The following is a 15,844-nucleotide window of genomic DNA, read 5'->3' on the forward strand; positions in this document are numbered from 1 at the left end:
GCGCGCCCGCGCAGCCGGCCGCCGGCCCTAACCGCCCCGCGCCCTCCCGCCCGGCCCGGCCCGGCGCAGGCGCGGGCGCACGCGCCGCCGCCGCCGCCGCTCCTGCCCTCCGGCGGAGGTGGGGGAAGGGGGAGCCGTTCCGTTTAACCCTGAGCGCCCCGCACCCTCCTCGACTGGCTCCGCTCGCGGCTCGCCAGTCCTTCTTCCTTTCACTTTCCTTCCTCCCTCGGGCTCGCTCCCTTCCCCGACACCAAAGTCTCATTGGTATTCAAGGCGAAGCGGAGCGAGCCCTGACCCTAACTTCCCCCAGCCGCCACCGCCCCCCATCCTTTCACAGAGCTTTCCACCCAACTCTGCAAATTTTGCAATAGGGGGAGGGATTTTTAAAATTGCCTTTGCAAAGTTCGGTATCTGGGCAGGCGAGGGGGGAGGGCGGGAACGGGGAGCAGGCCCCGCCCCCCTGCCGCCCTTTGCAAATAAAAATCTGGGGGGGGGGAGGAGCAGGAAGTGGCGGTGCGAGGGCTGCTGCACAGCTAGCGGAGCCGCGGTCCGGACGGCAGCGCGTGCCCCGAGCTCTCCGCCTCCCCCCGCCCGCCAGCCCGAGGCCCCCGAGCCCAGCCCGCGGCCCCAGCAGCAGCGCCGAGAGCAGCCCCAGAAGCAGCGCCATGGCCGGCTGGAACGCCTACATCGACAACCTCATGGCGGACGGGACCTGTCAGGACGCGGCCATCGTGGGCTATAAGGACTCGCCCTCCGTCTGGGCCGCCGTCCCCGGGAAAACCTTCGTCAGCATCACGGTACTGCGAGGCCCGCGCGCCCCGGGGCACCGGCCGGCGCGGACGCGGAGAGGGAGGGACTGGGGTGGGGGCGGGCGCGGTCCGGGGAGGGCGGCGAGGGGCCGCGACCGGGTCCTCGCCCCTGGAGGCGGCGCGGATGGCGGCCGCACGTGAGCGGGCGCCCCGCTGCGCCCGAGACCCCGCGCCCCGGGGCGGCGGCGCCCATCCCTCCCGCCGCCCCGCTCCCCGCGACGGGGCGTTACATCCGGGGCACAGGGCGGGGAGGGGCGCGCCGCCCGGTGCGGAGGCCCACTTCCGCCTCGTCCAGGGCGGGGCGGGCACGCGCGGCGGGCTCGGCCGGGCACGGACACCGGGCGGGCGCGGGGGGACCCCCGGCCCCGCTTCCGGCGGCCGGCTCGCGCCCCGCCACCATTGTTCCTGCTCCCGGCTGCGGGAGGCAGCCCCGGTGGTCCGGGGTTCCCCGCCCTCCCGGCTCCGTTAGAGAGGGCGAGGCCGCCCCACGCCCCCCCGGGTCGGCACGCTGTGCGCCCCGCATTCCTGGGAGGCCCGTCCCGGAAGTCCCCTCGCCCTCCCTTCCCGCCATCCGGCGGGGCCCGGAACGGGGGAACTTTGGGAGAAGTTGTAGGGCAGCGCGAGTGAAGGAATGAGGGATGACTGCCGCTGTCCCCATCACCACCTCCCCGGTCCGCACTGCCCGGAAGTGGGGAGGGGGAGCGGAAGTTCGGGAGGGGGGGAAGGGGATTTCCGGGCGGGAGGGGACCGGATGTGGGGGTTTGGGGTGTTAGGGGGAGGGGGAGAGAGGTTCCCTGGGGTATCTAGACCTGAGAGCTGGGTGGCCGGCTCTGGCCCCGCGCCCCCTTCCCAAGTTTGCCAACTTCCCCGGAAAGCCCCCAGGGATCTGCTTCATCCTCTCGGGGCACAGCTACCTGGGCCTGGACCCTAAGTCACTCGGAGACCCAGGCGTCCGGGCCCCTAACAACTCCTGCAGAACCTTTGACCAAATAAGGGCAAAGTTGCTTCTCCTGCTTCGCCCGCCCCCTCCCTTCCCCTCTTCGCTTCTGCTTTTCCTGAAGGAGAGTGGTGTGCATCCAAAGGCTCCCCATTCCAGGCCACGCCGCTCACCTCCCTGGCTTTTGGCTCCCTTTCTTGGGTTCGCTTTCCCTAATAAATGAGACCGAAGTGTCGCGAGGAACGTGTAGTCCCTTTCTAGGACCATTTTCTAGGTTGGAGGACCGTGATCTTGTGCCCAGTCTTTCAGCAAGTTTCTCAAATCCCATAGATGTGCCAAAGCGCAGGACCTACACCCCTTCTAGGGGGAGGTGTGGAGGGCAGGTGGGTCCTTGAAGCGGGCGGGAACCTCGGTGTGCTGACTTGGATGGCTGTTCTCCCTTCCCTTTCCAGCCAGCTGAGGTCGGTGTCCTGGTTGGCAAAGACCGGTCAAGTTTTTTCGTGAACGGGCTGACACTTGGGGGCCAGAAATGTTCTGTTATCCGGGACTCACTGCTGCATGATGGGGAATTTACCATGGATCTTCGTACCAAGAGCACCGGGGGAGCCCCCACTTTCAACATCGCTGTCACCATGACTGCCAAGAGTGAGTTTCCGACTCTGCACCTTTTCTCCAGCTCTGAGATCCCTCGTGTACCTCCCATTAGTCTTCCGGGTTCTTTTTCTGCCTGGTTCCAGTACGAGGGGGCTCACACCAGCCTGCTGGACGCTGGGACTCTGGATAGTTCCTGCAGTTGTCTAAGTTCCTCCTCTTGTAGCATAAAGATGAACTGTATTACCTCTTTAAGTTCCTTTCTGCCCCTGAGCCTTTTCAGAGGGGAAACCCTATTTTCTTGGGAGAGGTAGACGGGTGGTCAGAAGTTGGCACTGAGCTCTGTCTTTTGAACTCTTTTGTTAAAACGTGGCAGGCTCCACCAGGGTTATTTCTAGCCTGAATCCCAGTCACCGGTCTGCCAGCCTTTGGGCCCTGAATTTTAGCATAGCCCCCTCCAGCTGGAAGCTTGATTTCCCCCTCTTGAAAAGCCCTATTGTTTCAGAGTGACTGACAGCCTGCCTGTGTGTGTGGGGGGGGGGGTTGGGAGAGAGGAGGTTGGGTTACAGCCCCCAGGGCTGGACAGCTGCTCAACAGCTGGTAGGGGGGGAATTGTGACACCTGGGTCCTAGCCTGCTCTCTTTTCTCCAGCGCTAGTCCTGCTGATGGGCAAAGAAGGTGTCCACGGTGGTATAATCAACAAGAAATGCTATGAAATGGCCTCCCACCTGCGGCGTTCCCAGTACTGACCTCGTCCGTCCCTTCCCCCCACCACTCCCCACGGCTTTTGCACCCCTCTCCTTCCCAGACACACACATACACCATTTTTATTTTTTGGGCCATTACCCCACACCCCTTATTGCTGCCAAAACCACATGGGCTAGGGGCTGGGGCTGGACGGACAGACACCTCCCCCTACCCAAACCCCTCCTGTGTGTGGTTGGAAAAACTTTGTTTTTTGGGTTTTTTTTTTTTCTGAATAAAAAAGATTCTACTAACGAGGTGCTGTGTGGTTTGGCCTGGGCGTCAGGATGGACAGTCCCCGTGACCAGCCCCCTTTATCTTAGCTTTGGGTTAAAAGAGGGTTGAGGGCTCTACAGAGTCTAGGAATTTGAGCTTCCTGAGTCCTGCCTTGGGGTAAGCACCTGCCTGAGGCCCACCTGGCCAGGTGGCCCAGCCCTTCCCCACTGGCATTTCCAGCCCTAGGTCCTCAGGTGCTAGCTGAGTTGGTAGGTAATGGAAGTGTCTTCCAGACCAGAGAATGGGCCCAGGCCTGCGGGCAAGGCAGGGCCGGTTGAGTCATCCCTGTGTGGGTGGGGCTCCCCCTCTCTGAGTCACAGTAAATGCCTGCTGGGTTTGTCCCCATGGCTACAGGTTATTCTCTCCCAGCACTCCCCTGCCCCTTTATGGCAAAAAAAAAAGGGGGGGTCAGTTCCCCAAAAGGATAAGGAGTTCACCTATGTGAAAATGATCTCACCCTTCCTTAGTTCACAAAAACACTTTTATTAACCCAGTAAGTGAAGACCCAGTCCCTTTCCACCCCCAACCCCCTCAAAAGGGACTGAGGAAGGGAGAAACCTGGGGCAGAAATGTCCCCCATCCCTCAACACAGAAGACTGGAGAGAGAACAAGGGGCTGTGCAAAGAGGTCACGGGAGGTGTGCATGGGGGGGTAAGGGGACTATTAGACCAGGATGGCAGCTGAAGAGGAAGGGGGTGAGGGTGGGGGATCTGTCGAAGACCCCGGGAAAAGAGGGGTTGGAGCTAGGGAGCCAAAGGAGGTGGGGAGTGTGGGGCTGGAGCCCAGAAGTGGGGTCCGTTCTGAGGCAGGTTGGTCCCCTGGCTCCCCTTCCTCATCACCCTCTTGCCCCTGAGTTTCGTCCTCGTCCTCGTCCCCCGGACCCTGGTGGACAGGCTGCTTGCAGATGGGACAGGTCTTCCGGGTCTGGGTGAGCCAGGGGTCCACGCAGCGGCTGTGGTAGGCTGCGAGAGGCAGGAGGTGAGGCACCCGGCGCCCGCGGGGGTGAGGAGGCTGGGGGTGGGGGGCCAGGAAGTGAGGGCCTCACCATGAGCACAGGGCAGCACTCTCAGCTTGTCCCCATCCTCATACTCATCCAGGCAAATGGCACACACATCATACTGGTCTCCTGGGGCAGGAAGAAAGTCCTCTCACTGAGCCATCCTGGCCCAAGGCCCCCAAGGACTCTGGGAGCTGTGGAGCTGAACCCTGCCAGTTACCCTCCCCGCCTTTCACCGGGCAAGGTGAGGCCAGAGCAGGACATGAAGAATCTGGGGTTAGGAGGGAAGTGGGTTTCTGGTGGGGAGACAGTGGGAGGGGCGGAAGTGGGGGGCAGGGCTTCTGCTGTAGCCCTTATATGGGCACTGGAGGCTCCAGGGCCTAGAGACCCAGCCCCTCCTTACCTGTTTCTTCCTTCTCACACCAACTCCTCCCGACTCCTTCCATTTCACTGCTCTTTCACCACCCTTACGGGCAAGGTCAGTCCTCCAGCTCTCCCCCCAACCCTTCCGTTTAACCATCTGTGCTTTCTACTTCCCACTCTATTCCTGTCCGGCCCGCACCGTACGTAAGGTAAGGAGAAGAGGAGCTGGCATCCCAGGCTGACACCTCCCATCTCTGCCCCTTGTCTCCTGAGCTCCACTTCTTCAGCACCAGGTGAGCTGTGGGAAAGGCCCCCGTCTCTCCCCAGGCCCCTCACCCTTCTGATAGTCATGGGTAGGAATCTGTTTTAGTTGCTCTTTGGTCAGTCGGTTCCGCTGGAGCCGCTTCCGGTGCTGGATACAACGGACTACCTGGGGGAAGGGGGCACGGACGGATCCGAGTTAGGGAACAAAGCTGGGCAAATCCAGTATGACACCCCCCGGCCCCCCAACCTCCCACGCACAGACCCAGTCTGGCTTTAAAGGCCCCAGCTCTTCCCATCACCCTCCCTGAGCTACTCACCATCACTGCTCCCATGGCCAGAACCAGCAGGCCCACGATGCCTGTGAAGGGGATGAGGTAATACCCCAGAGGGAAGCTATTGTCTGGGACCAGAAGCACCCGAGCCCTGGGAAAAGGAAGACCAGGATCAGAGGAGCAGGAAAGGCAGAGGAACAGAGTAACTGGTGTTGGACGAGGCCCACGGACGGGGAAGGAGGTGGGAGGAAAGTCTCGAGGCAGAGTGAGAAGGACCTAAGGCTGAACGGCCAGGGCGCGGAGGCGTGGGCTCCAGGCTGGCATGGAAGGAGTGAAGGCAGAGTGGGAAGGAGGGACGCGTCCTACCCCTTCTCGTAGACAAAGAGGGCACGCAGGTACTCGGAGCTCCTCTCCCCAATAAACACAGACGGGATCCAGATCTGCTGCTGGATTTCCTCTGCAGGGATCAGTGCATGACGCTGCGGACCCAACCCTCCACTCCGCTCCTTTGTTAACCCTGGCACTTGGCTTTTGCTCCATCCCACCCCAAGGACTGACCTGTGCTCCCTAAGGTCTCAGCCACCCCCCGCCCACCCCGATCTGAGCTCTACCGAAACCCAGCCCGTCCAGGTGCCCCAACCTTACCGCTGTTCCACACCATGTTCAGAAGCTCGTTGGAGTTCACGTTGTGCACCACAGCTGCGCCATACCCCGCCTTCTGAGCATTTAGGACCTAGGGGGACAAGGCAGGGGATAAGGGGCCATCATGGCCCTTGCCTCCCTTCATTCCGGGTGCCTTTTGTCACCCTCAGCTTCCCAGCTCCCACTCCACATTCAGCAACCTTGAGGTCAAAGTTGCAGTCGAATCTTCGAAGCAGTGCAATAAAGACTGACCCGTTGACCGGGGCTGGGGGTGGAGGGGCAATGGGGCTGCAGGCATTGGCCGGGTGAGCCTCCACAAGGAAGCCCTGGGGAAGAGAAGCAAACAACAGTTGGATTTCACCTCCTCAGGTTCTGCTCCCCACGGGGTCCCACCAAGCATACTGGTGGCCCCACGCTGCACACACTGTCCCTCACTTCCTCACCCCTGAGCATCCCACCGCGGTCAGAAGTCCGCCTCCCGAAGAGGCCAGGACATCGAGCAACACCCCTCTCCCTGTCCCAGAGGATCCTACACCCCACACTCCCAGCTAATTCAAATCCTCCTGCCTTCCGGTTTCCCAGATCATAAACCAGCTAACTCCCCACTCATCCGTGTCGCACCCCCTCAAGCTCCTGTCCCTTCCCCCACTCCAGCACCCCAGCACACTGCCGCAAAACATGCTCCCCTCTGTTGAGAAAATGGCAAGAGGCCCAAAATGGAGTCACTGGTGCTAAGCCCCAGAGCGCCAAACCAAGACTCACCCCCTAACTGAATTAGCTCCAGCCTCCCGCAGGAACGGGGCTAAACCAGCCCACCCGGAATGAGCCGGTCAGAACTCGCGAGGTCATCTGCCCCACAGACCCCTGCCCTCCCTTGAAGAGAGCCGATCTTGCCGCCGTCGCTCTAACCGCTAGCGTGACTTACTCGTCCCGCCACCTCGAGCCTACCAGTTTCTCATTTCCGTACAGCTCTTGGAAGCTCCTTTCTATCTGCTACACGGGATGCTTCCCGATCCATGAACTGTTGACTACAGCCAGCAAGACCTTGAAAATCCCCACACTTACACTGTTTTTTCCCCCATCGGTGATCCAACCACCCACCTAACCAACAGCTACACGCACACCTACGGACGTGCTTGCGAGACGGCCGTCCTCACGATGAAGTCCTCCGAAACTGCTTATGTAACGTGACTCGCAACTGCCCTCAGGAAACTCCCCTCGGCCCATTGTACAGGAAAGCAAACTCAGCGGCACAGAGCGAATGAACTCGCCCCACGTCCTAAGACCCTGCTGGCAAGCGGCCCTTTCCCGCGGTCATCTTCGTCTCCCGCCAGCGCCCCTCCAGAGGGCCCGGGGTTGTTCAGCAGGAGACTGTACGTCTTCTCCCTGCGGACGCCGAATCCCGCCCTACCTGGGCTCCTGCGCGTGGTTCCTAACCTGCCTCCAGCTTCACGCAAGGGGCGAGGCTCCTCAACCCCCGCCCCCCGAGAGAGAGGACAAAGGGAAGGAAATCACCTGCAGCCCCTCCTGGCTCAGGGCGGCCCCAAAGAGCGCTGGCAGGTCTGCAAAGTCCATGCTGGTATTGTGGTCCGAGGTCTGCGGACGAGAGAGCCCGTGTTCCCCGGGCGCCGGCAACCCCGCCCTCCCGCGCCCTTCCCCCACCCGCCCCTCGACTCACCGCTCGGATGAGCCCCCGCGCGGGGAACGCTCCCCACAGCACGGCGGCCACCACCACAGGAAGCGGGAAGGCCGCGGGGTGCATGGCAGCGGGCGGCGAGAGGCCGAGGCGGCCGCGGCCCGGTGGCAGGAGCAGAAGCGGGGTCCTGCGCCCTCTCCGCCCCTCCTTCAGGCTCCCAGGGGTCCAACCACCCCCAGGCCCCACTTCCCAGCTACATGGGGGCGCGGGGGAGGAACCCCGAGTCCGGGAGCGGGGGGCCCAACCCGGCTAGTGGAGCGGGGAGAGAGACACTCAATGTATCCTTCTCGGGTACGGGGACGAAACCGGGAACGGGGACCGAGGCAAGCACAGGTGACAGGAAAACTTCTGGGAGGGTGGGGGCGCTCGGGGAGGCGGGACTTCCGGGCAGGTGAGCTGTCTTCCTCACTGCGGGGAAAGGGCTTCCGGGAAGGAAAGGCAAGCCGCCTCCAGCATTGGGCGCTCAAGAGGAAGGACTTCCGGTCCTAAAAGGCCCGTTGAAAGAAAGGTTAGAGGCGGAGGGAGTGCCTTTGCAGATGCAGCGAGCGCCGAAGCCCCAGCAAACGATCCAGTCGCTCCCCCTCTCATGCCCGGGATCTTGGAGCCGCCCGATTTACAAACCTCTCCACCCTTTCTGGCCGCCGTCGCGGCTGCGGGACCTTCAGGTCTCGCGAGAGTCCTCCCCACACTTTCCCTCCCACCGGCCGAACGCTTGCGGCGCCTATCGCGAGAGAACCCCCCCCCCCCCCGCTCCCCCCCCCCCCCCCGCTCACTCTGTCTCGCGAGATCTCCTGACACCCTCTTTATTTTCCCGCGAATTCAATTCGGCGAAAAGTGCGTCTAAGCTATGGCTTCCTAAGCCAGCCACACCCCTTCCCTCACCCCTCCTCGAAGCCCCGCCCCCGGCCCCGCCTTCCTCCCGGCCGCCTTTGCGCCGCGCGCCTGCGCCTGCGCCGGCTTCCAGCTGGGGCCGGCCCCGAGAGCCGGAGGGGCGTGCGCGCGCGCCCTCGGCCCTGTTGCGCGCGCGGTGTCACCTTGGGCGCGAGTGGGGCCGCGCGCGCACAGGACCCGGAGCCGAGGGCCACTGAGCGGCGATGGCGGCCACGGCGAGCCCCGGGGCCGGCGGGATGGACGCGAAGCCCCGCACGTCCCCGAAGTCCGTCAAGTTCCTGTTTGGGGGCCTGGCCGGGTAAGCTCAGGCCCCAGGGTTGGGAAGGGAGGAGGAAGGGACGGGTGCAGGGAGCCGAGCCGGCACGGGGTCAGCGCGGTCCCAGGCGTATTGCCGAGGTCCTTGATGCGCTGCCAGGACCTTTTCACCCATCGCGGGGCCCCTGCTGGGCTGCGTGCAGGCCCATTGCTTAGCTCTCCCGGGTCGTGTGGGGTTCCAGGTCCTTGCATGGCTCCTGTCGGGCTACGTGAGGCCCCAGGTCACGAATGCCCACTTCCTCTCTCTGGGGTGGACTGCGGGCACTTCTAGATCACTGCTTGACCCCCTGGGAGTTGCGTGGAGCACTTTCGTTGCACGGTCCCCCGCGGGACCATTGGACTTTTCAGACCCATGGCTCTTGGCCCCGGCGGAGACTTACACACGTAGCCACTAGCCTCCTGAACACTTGGTTAATCACGGGGCAGCCCTGGCGCTTCGTGACTCCTCGTTGCCAGGTTCCGGTGGGCACTGGAAGGTAGTCAGGGGACACTCGGCCCTGAACTCTGCTTCTGTCTTCCTCCAGGATGGGGGCTACAGTGTTTGTGCAGCCGCTGGATCTGGTGAAGAACCGGATGCAGCTGAGCGGGGAAGGAGCCAAGACGCGAGAGTACAAAACCAGCTTCCATGCCCTCACCAGCATCCTGAGGGCAGAAGGACTGAGGGGCATTTACACTGGGTACTGCAGCCACTGGATGTGGCGGGGGGTGGGGGTCGGGGTTGGGTTGGCAGCTCCAGACCCCGGCCTGACGCACAGACCCCTTCGCTCCCCAGGCTGTCGGCTGGCCTGCTGCGCCAGGCCACCTACACCACCACCCGCCTTGGCATCTACACGGTGCTGTTTGAGCGCCTGACTGGGGCTGACGGTACACCCCCTGGCTTTCTGCTGAAGGCCCTGATTGGCATGACTGCAGGTGCGACTGGGGCCTTTGTGGGAACACCAGCTGAGGTGGCTCTTATCCGCATGACCGCCGATGGCCGGTGAGTTCCAGGTCTGAGCCTGCCCCAGCTCCGTTCCCTGGGATCTAGAATCAGAGGACTGCTTATCCCTGGTCTGGAGCAGAGCATTAATGTCCGTGTTCTGGCCCCCTTTCTTTGCTCCTGTGGGGCAGGGTGGTCTATCCTGAGCTTGGCCTCTCCCCGCCTTCCCACCAGGCTTCCTCCTGACCAGCGCCGTGGCTACAAAAATGTGTTTAATGCTCTGATTCGAATCGCCCGGGAGGAAGGGGTCCCCACACTGTGGAGGGTGAGTGAAGGGGCTGGAGACTTTGGGGGCTTATAGGGGCAGGTCTTGGCCGTGTCTGACAGCACAACCCCCCCATCCCCACCCCCGCAGGGCTGCATCCCTACCATGGCTCGCGCTGTCGTGGTCAACGCAGCCCAGCTCGCTTCCTACTCCCAATCCAAGCAGTTCTTACTGGACTCAGGTGAGCCCCGGAACAGGGACCCCCGGCCGGGCCCGGGCCAACTCCGCGCTGACCGCCGTCCCTGCTTCGCCTCCCCCAGGCTACTTCTCTGACAACATCCTGTGCCACTTTTGCGCCAGCATGATCAGCGGCTTGGTCACCACCGCTGCCTCCATGCCAGTGGACATCGTCAAGACCCGGTGAGCGTGCGGGCCGGGGCCCAGGGATGGACAGGAGGGCCCGCTTTGTGTCTCTCATGCCCCTGCCTCCTCTCCTGCAGGATCCAGAACATGAGGATGATTGACGGGAAGCCGGAATACAAGAACGGGCTGGTGAGGAAGTGGGGCTGGGGGCTTGGGCTGGAGGATGGGACGCTCTGGGAGGGCAGGGAGGGCCGTGGGGAAGCCGGACATGGCCCTGGAAGCCAGGTCCTAGCCCCGGCGCCCTGCCTGCCTGTTTAGGATGTGCTGGTGAAGGTTGTCCGCTACGAGGGCTTCTTCAGCCTGTGGAAGGGCTTCACACCGTACTATGCCCGCCTGGGCCCCCACACCGTCCTCACCTTCATCTTCTTGGAGCAGATGAACAAGGCCTACAAGCGTCTCTTCCTCAGTGGCTGAGGCAGGCGAGGGGCCGGGGTGCCAGGGCTCCCCCTTACCAGCTACTCCCACAGTCAGTGTGCCCCCGGGGGCCTGGACTCTGCTGCCGTGGGCCCCTCTATTTATTTTCCCTCCATGGTGTGGTTCCTTCCTCTGCGGTAAAGGACTGTGGTCTGTCCTACCCCTGCGCCACCTTGCCCTCCTTGTCCTGATCCTCACGACCTCTCTGCCCCTGGCTGTGTCTTGGCTGGGGGGTGGGGGTGGTGTCTGGGAAACTGCCTGAAGCTCTCCGGCCTCCTCTGGGGTGTTAGTTTCGGGCACGTAGGACCGCGAAAGATCCTCCTTCTCAGTGGGTAAACTAAGGCAGGGCTGAGGGGACAGGAGGCGGCAGAAGCTGTCAGGGTGGCCAAAAGGCCTGCAGCGGGAGGACGTGACCCTCCACCTCACTGACGACGTGATCAATAAATTGGATTGGTGACAGCACCCCCAGATCTGTATAGTTGCAGGGGCGGGAGGGGAGGCAGCTGGACAAGGAGGCAGAGGTCCCAGGAACACAGGAGCTGGAGTTTTAAAGAAAAGGTATTAAAGGAAAGGCACTTGCCCGTTTTATGCAAACGTTACTTTAGTCGGTCTTGATGGGGTGGCAGCAACCGACAGGTAAGGAAAACTGATGCGCACGCCCCGCGTGTTGCTTCCCAGCCACTTGCCCAAGAATGTCGGGGGTGCGGGTCATCTCATGGGATCCCCAGGAAAAGCCTCCGCGGCCTGGTGACTTGGGCAGAGGAGGGGACCGTCTGAGACGGGAAGGCTGAGCCGTGGGGGCAGGCGCCCAGAGCCGGGAGGCTTGAAACTGGGGGGGCGGGGGAAGGGGACGTTGGCCAGAGACTTGATCCGAGCCCTACTCTGTGGAGAGTGATGTGTCTCCAAAAATCTCCTGGGGCGTCAAAGGGCACAGGAAGGTCAACTGGCAGGAGGGCTGGGCAGCGTGAGGCCGAAAGTCTTGTGAGCCTGGCCAGGGACAGGCAGGCGGCAGGTGGGAACTGTCCCCTTGGCAGCCTCCTCAGGAGGAGGAGAGGAGGAGCTCGGCAGCCCGGCGCCCCGGCTGGGCCTTCCCACCTCTGCCCCTCGTACCCACTCCTGGCGCTTGCTGGCCTGGGCCACAGGGGCCACTCTGAGACACCGGGAGCCTGGGCCTTGTCCTTAAGAGGTTCCAGGTCCAGAGGGAAAGATGGCCCAGGGGCAGGTGGGGGCGGGAGTGGAGCAGTGGACCGCTGCAGGGTGATGCGGGGCCCCCGGCCCTGCCTGGAGGAGAGAGCCCTGCTGGTGGCCGTCAGATGGATGGGGCGGCACACCTGCTGGACAGGAGAATGAAGCCTCGGGGGGGGAAACCCGGGGTTGGGTGGGGAGGAGAGGGGCAGGTGATCTCGAAGCTTGCAGTGGCGGACCATGGGGCATGGAGAACCCATTGTAGGACGTCAGCCGGGTGAGTGCATAGAAGCCCTTAATGGTCAAGCTCCAGATCTGTCCTCTCTCCAGGGGAGACTTCCAAGCAGGGCAGGTGCGGTCGGGCTTTGAGGCCCTGGCCACCTGGAGAAGGGGGTTCTAGAGCCGGGGAGGCTCAGCTTTCACTCCCGTTCTCTGTGGCCCCAGCCTTGGTTTGGGCTGGAGACACCACAGGAAACACAGACTACTCGGTGCAGTGAGGGGAAACGGCAGAGTCTAGGGGAGCAGGGGAGAAGCAGGTTCTAGTATGCGAGCAGGACACCTGACTGGGACGGCTCGGCGATGAGTAGAACCCAGCACGATGGCCCACGCCGTCAGGCCCACACCCACTGGGCCGCTGGCCTGGGCAGAGCAGGAGGCCGCGGGTGCGGGCAGGTGCCCACCTTGGCTCCTAGGCGGCCTGGGGCAGGCACGCCTCGGCAGGGGCCGCTCCAGGGAAACCTGTGGGTTGGAGCTGGTCCTGGTGCTTGCGGTGGCCTGGTGAGCGGTAGCGTAGGAGGAGGGGGGCACCCCAGGCCGGGGGTGCAGGCTGGTGAGCGTTTGTGGGCGAGTGATCCAACTCAGGTGGGGGCAGGTGGGGCTTCAGACGTGTGAATGACAAGTGCCCTGGACGCTCTTCGTCTCCAAAGGAAACTCAGTTTTTTTGAAGTTACCTTTTTATTCTACAAATAATATACAACGGTGGAAAACTAGAAAATGCTCAACGGAGGAAAAGAAAAGGAAACCACCATGTTTGCGCTCCGCAGGGACGATCAGGGCTCACATCTTGATCCAGCTCTTTCCCGGTTCCCTCCGGTACACGTGTGTGAGAATCCTGCTCTGTTCCCTTCGCTTTTTCCTCAAACTTTCCCCAAGGTGATGGTAACGACCTAGTGGTTTGTGAACCCCTCCTGCAGCATGGGGAGCTTTGTTCTATGACCCGCCCCGCTCCTCTGCACCCCTGCTGCTTCGCCGAGGTTGTGCGTGTGGTACCAAGAGGCTTCTGATAAAGGAAAAGTGGCTAAGTCTCCCCCGACCTTGTGCTCCTTGCCCGCCCACCCCCAGCTAGATCCCAGTACGGAAGCCCGTCACGGCCTCTGCAGGTCCCCAAACCACCCCCCTCAGAGGCTGTGGCCAGCATACCTAACGCCTACTGTTCCCAGCAAGTCCTGACCCCGACCCAGACTCAGGGCAGAGGGCCGCCGTCCTGCCCGCAGGGGCCCCACGTGGCCATCAGCCCGTACCCACAGGAAGAGGCTGGAGCGGAAAGTGGGGAGTGAGCCTTGAAGGAAAAGCAGCCAGGCCCGGGGCATGGTCACTTGCTTTCCCCTCTGCAGCTCCAGATGTGCGGTGTGCGTGGCTATGGCCAGGGCCTGTGGCCCCGCGGGCCGGGCCCGAGCCAGCAGCAGGATAAGGACCACAGAGGCAAACAGAAGCCAGAGGAGACCCAAAACATAGAAGCCCAGGGAGAGGAGACAGCAGAAGTCAGGGTTGAGCAAAGCGTCATTTCTGGAGCTCTCCAAATTCCCTTGAACCACCTCGTGGGCCTTTGGGAGGTAGACAGAGGAGGTGGTTATTGGGTATTCCAAAATAGTAGGGAGTGAGGTTGATTCTGGGATCTCAAATGTGGTCAGTTCAGAGAGGATTAGGGTTGTGGTGGGTTCCAGGGTGGTGGGGGTCGTGGTGGGGGTCGTGGTGGGCTCGGGGGTGGTGGTGGGGGTGGTTGGAGTTGTGGGCTCTGGGGTGGTGGGGGTTGTGGTGGGGGTCGTGGTGGGTTCTGGGGTGGTGGGGGTCGTGGTGGGCTCCGGGGTGGTGGGGGTCGTGGTGGGGGTCATGGTGGGCTCTGGGGTGGTGGGGGTCGTGGTGGGCTCTGGGGTGGTGGGGGTCGTGGTGGGAGTCGTAGTGGGCTCGGGGGTGGTGGGGGTCGTGGTGGGGGTTGTGGTGGGGGTCGTGGTGGGGGTCATGGTGGGCTCCGGGGTGGAGGGGGTCGTGGGTTCCAGGCTGGTGGGGAGCCTGAGCTCTGGGGTGGTCATGGTCATGGTGGATGTTGTGGGGTGGGGCATGGTGGAGGGCGGGGGATGGGGCGTGCTGGACCTGCTGGGCTCTGGGGCGGTTGGGAATCTGCTCTGTTTCTTCGTGGACTCGAGGGTGTAAGACAGATGGGGCATCTGGCGGTCTGGAGAAGCAGTGGGTGCTGAGTGGAGGGGGGCCCAGTGGGTTGTGCGGGCTCTGGTGTTGGAGAAGCTGACCACGGCCCTGGTGGCGGGTACCTTTCCCACCTCCTCCTCTTCGTCGTAGTCGTCATAGCCTAGGTCAACCCCATCCCCGAGAATGGAGCAGCCCTTCCCTGGGTAGGTGTGGACGGGCACGTTGTACAGGTTGACACATCGCACGCTCGCCACGTTGGGAGTCATGGCCTTGACGTCCACACCCTCCTTCCATAAGTAGACGTTATTGGAGTTGTCCTGCAGCCAGCGGCTGAAATAGAGGATCTCGCAGTCACAGGCCCAGGGGTTGTTGTGGAGAAAAGCGAAAGGCAGGAGGAGGTCCCCGAAAAAGCCCTTTGGGATGGTGCGCAGCCAGTTCCCTTGGAGGTAGAGGGTGTCGAGCTCCCCCAAGCCATCCAGGAGCCCTGGGGGCAGCTCATTCAACTTGTTGTCGGCCAGATTGAGCTTCCTCAGCTGGGCCACGGGCCTCAGGAGCCCCGGGGGCAGAGTCTTGAGCTTGTTGCCGCGCAGGTAGAGCTCATGGAGCCGGCTCAGGCCATCCAGAGCACCAGGAGACAGCGCGGTCAGCTCGTTGTAGGAGACGTCCAGGGTGGTGAGGGCTGGCAGTGCCCGTCCTAGCAAGGGCAGGCTCTTCAGCTTATTGTGGGAGACGTCCAGGGTCTCCAGCCGTGGCAGCGCCCCGTCCGTCTGCAGGTTGGTCAGCTGGCTTTGGCGGAGGTACAGCTCTGCAAGCTGGGTCATGGACGCCACGGATGCTGTGGAGAAGGTGCCCAGGGGGTTCTCGTCCAGGTGAAGGATGGCCATGTCTCTGGGCAGATCTGGAGGCAGCAACTTCAGCCCCCTGTTGTCACAGTTCACTTCCAGCTGGCTGGTCACCTTGGAGACCTCACAGACCAACTGGGGGTGTGAGGGGCGCGGCAGCAGAAGCAGCAACAGGAGGAGAGGCATGGGGACCTGGGGGTCACGGGGACACGCGTGGGCACCTCGTGGGCACTGGGTGTTATTCCTCCAGACTCTAGCCCCTGCTGCAGCCTCGGGGATCCCTCCAGAAACGCAGCCCCCGGACTCCTGTCCTCCCCACTGCCCTCTCCCGCCCTTGCCCCCAGAAGCCTAAACTGCTAGCCCCACGTCCTAGGTTCTTCTCCCTCCCTCAGCGGCCCTGTCCCCCAGCCCCAACTCCAGCTTACAGGCAGGCAGGAGGACCTCCGAGGGCACAGAGCTGCTCGCAGGGTGTGACTCTGTCCTCTCTCTCCAGCTCCAGGGAGGGCCTGGGCAGGGGCAGGAAGGGGATGGGGATGGGGAGGAAGTGCCAGCCTGATAGAGATTCCCTCCTGTGA

At 62.8% G+C, this 15,844-nt stretch overlaps 4 protein-coding genes across 6 annotated transcripts; 2 read left to right on the forward strand and 2 right to left on the reverse strand.

Moving 5' to 3' along the window:
* The first annotated feature begins 284 nt into the window (after positions 1–284).
* Positions 285–3,335, forward strand: PFN1 (profilin 1). The gene is made up of 3 exons (XM_032431947.1): positions 285–797; positions 2,199–2,391; positions 2,989–3,335. The coding sequence occupies exons 1-3, from the start codon at positions 666–668 to the stop codon at positions 3,084–3,086; spliced, it is 423 nt and encodes a 140-aa protein (XP_032287838.1). The 5' UTR covers positions 285–665; the 3' UTR covers positions 3,087–3,335.
* Positions 3,336–3,819: 484 nt separating this feature from the next.
* Positions 3,820–8,432, reverse strand: RNF167 (ring finger protein 167). Of its 3 annotated transcripts, none has more exons than XM_032431818.1 (10): positions 8,365–8,432; positions 7,574–8,076; positions 7,411–7,491; positions 6,096–6,221; positions 5,899–5,986; positions 5,620–5,710; positions 5,299–5,404; positions 5,054–5,147; positions 4,403–4,483; positions 3,820–4,319 (listed from the first exon to the last, which is right to left on the reverse strand). In XM_032431818.1, the coding sequence occupies exons 2-10, from the start codon at positions 7,655–7,657 to the stop codon at positions 4,021–4,023; spliced, it is 1,050 nt and encodes a 349-aa protein (XP_032287709.1). In that variant the 5' UTR covers positions 7,658–8,076; positions 8,365–8,432; the 3' UTR covers positions 3,820–4,020. The 3 variants fall into 3 exon arrangements, with proteins under 3 accessions (XP_032287709.1, XP_032287708.1, XP_032287711.1); XM_032431817.1 differs by lacking the exon at positions 8,365–8,432 and adding an exon at positions 8,213–8,311; XM_032431820.1 differs by lacking the exons at positions 6,096–6,221; positions 8,365–8,432 and adding an exon at positions 8,213–8,311.
* Positions 8,433–8,557: 125 nt separating this feature from the next.
* Positions 8,558–11,609, forward strand: SLC25A11 (solute carrier family 25 member 11). Its single transcript, XM_032432129.1, has 8 exons — positions 8,558–8,780; positions 9,322–9,474; positions 9,570–9,776; positions 9,951–10,041; positions 10,132–10,222; positions 10,302–10,401; positions 10,482–10,533; positions 10,663–11,609. Exons 1-8 carry the CDS (start codon positions 8,686–8,688, stop codon positions 10,816–10,818), a joined length of 945 nt encoding a protein of 314 aa, XP_032288020.1. The 5' UTR covers positions 8,558–8,685; the 3' UTR covers positions 10,819–11,609.
* A 1,791-nt stretch (positions 11,610–13,400) lies between these two features.
* Positions 13,401–15,455, reverse strand: GP1BA (glycoprotein Ib platelet subunit alpha). Its single transcript, XM_032431656.1, has one exon. It carries the CDS (start codon positions 15,453–15,455, stop codon positions 13,401–13,403), a length of 2,055 nt encoding a protein of 684 aa, XP_032287547.1.
* Between the last annotated feature and the right edge of the window lie 389 nt (positions 15,456–15,844).

The sequence above is a fragment of the Phoca vitulina genome, unplaced genomic scaffold (genome assembly GCF_004348235.1).
Source record: "Phoca vitulina isolate PV1807 unplaced genomic scaffold, GSC_HSeal_1.0 scaffold47, whole genome shotgun sequence".
NCBI lineage: Eukaryota > Metazoa > Chordata > Mammalia > Carnivora > Phocidae > Phoca > Phoca vitulina.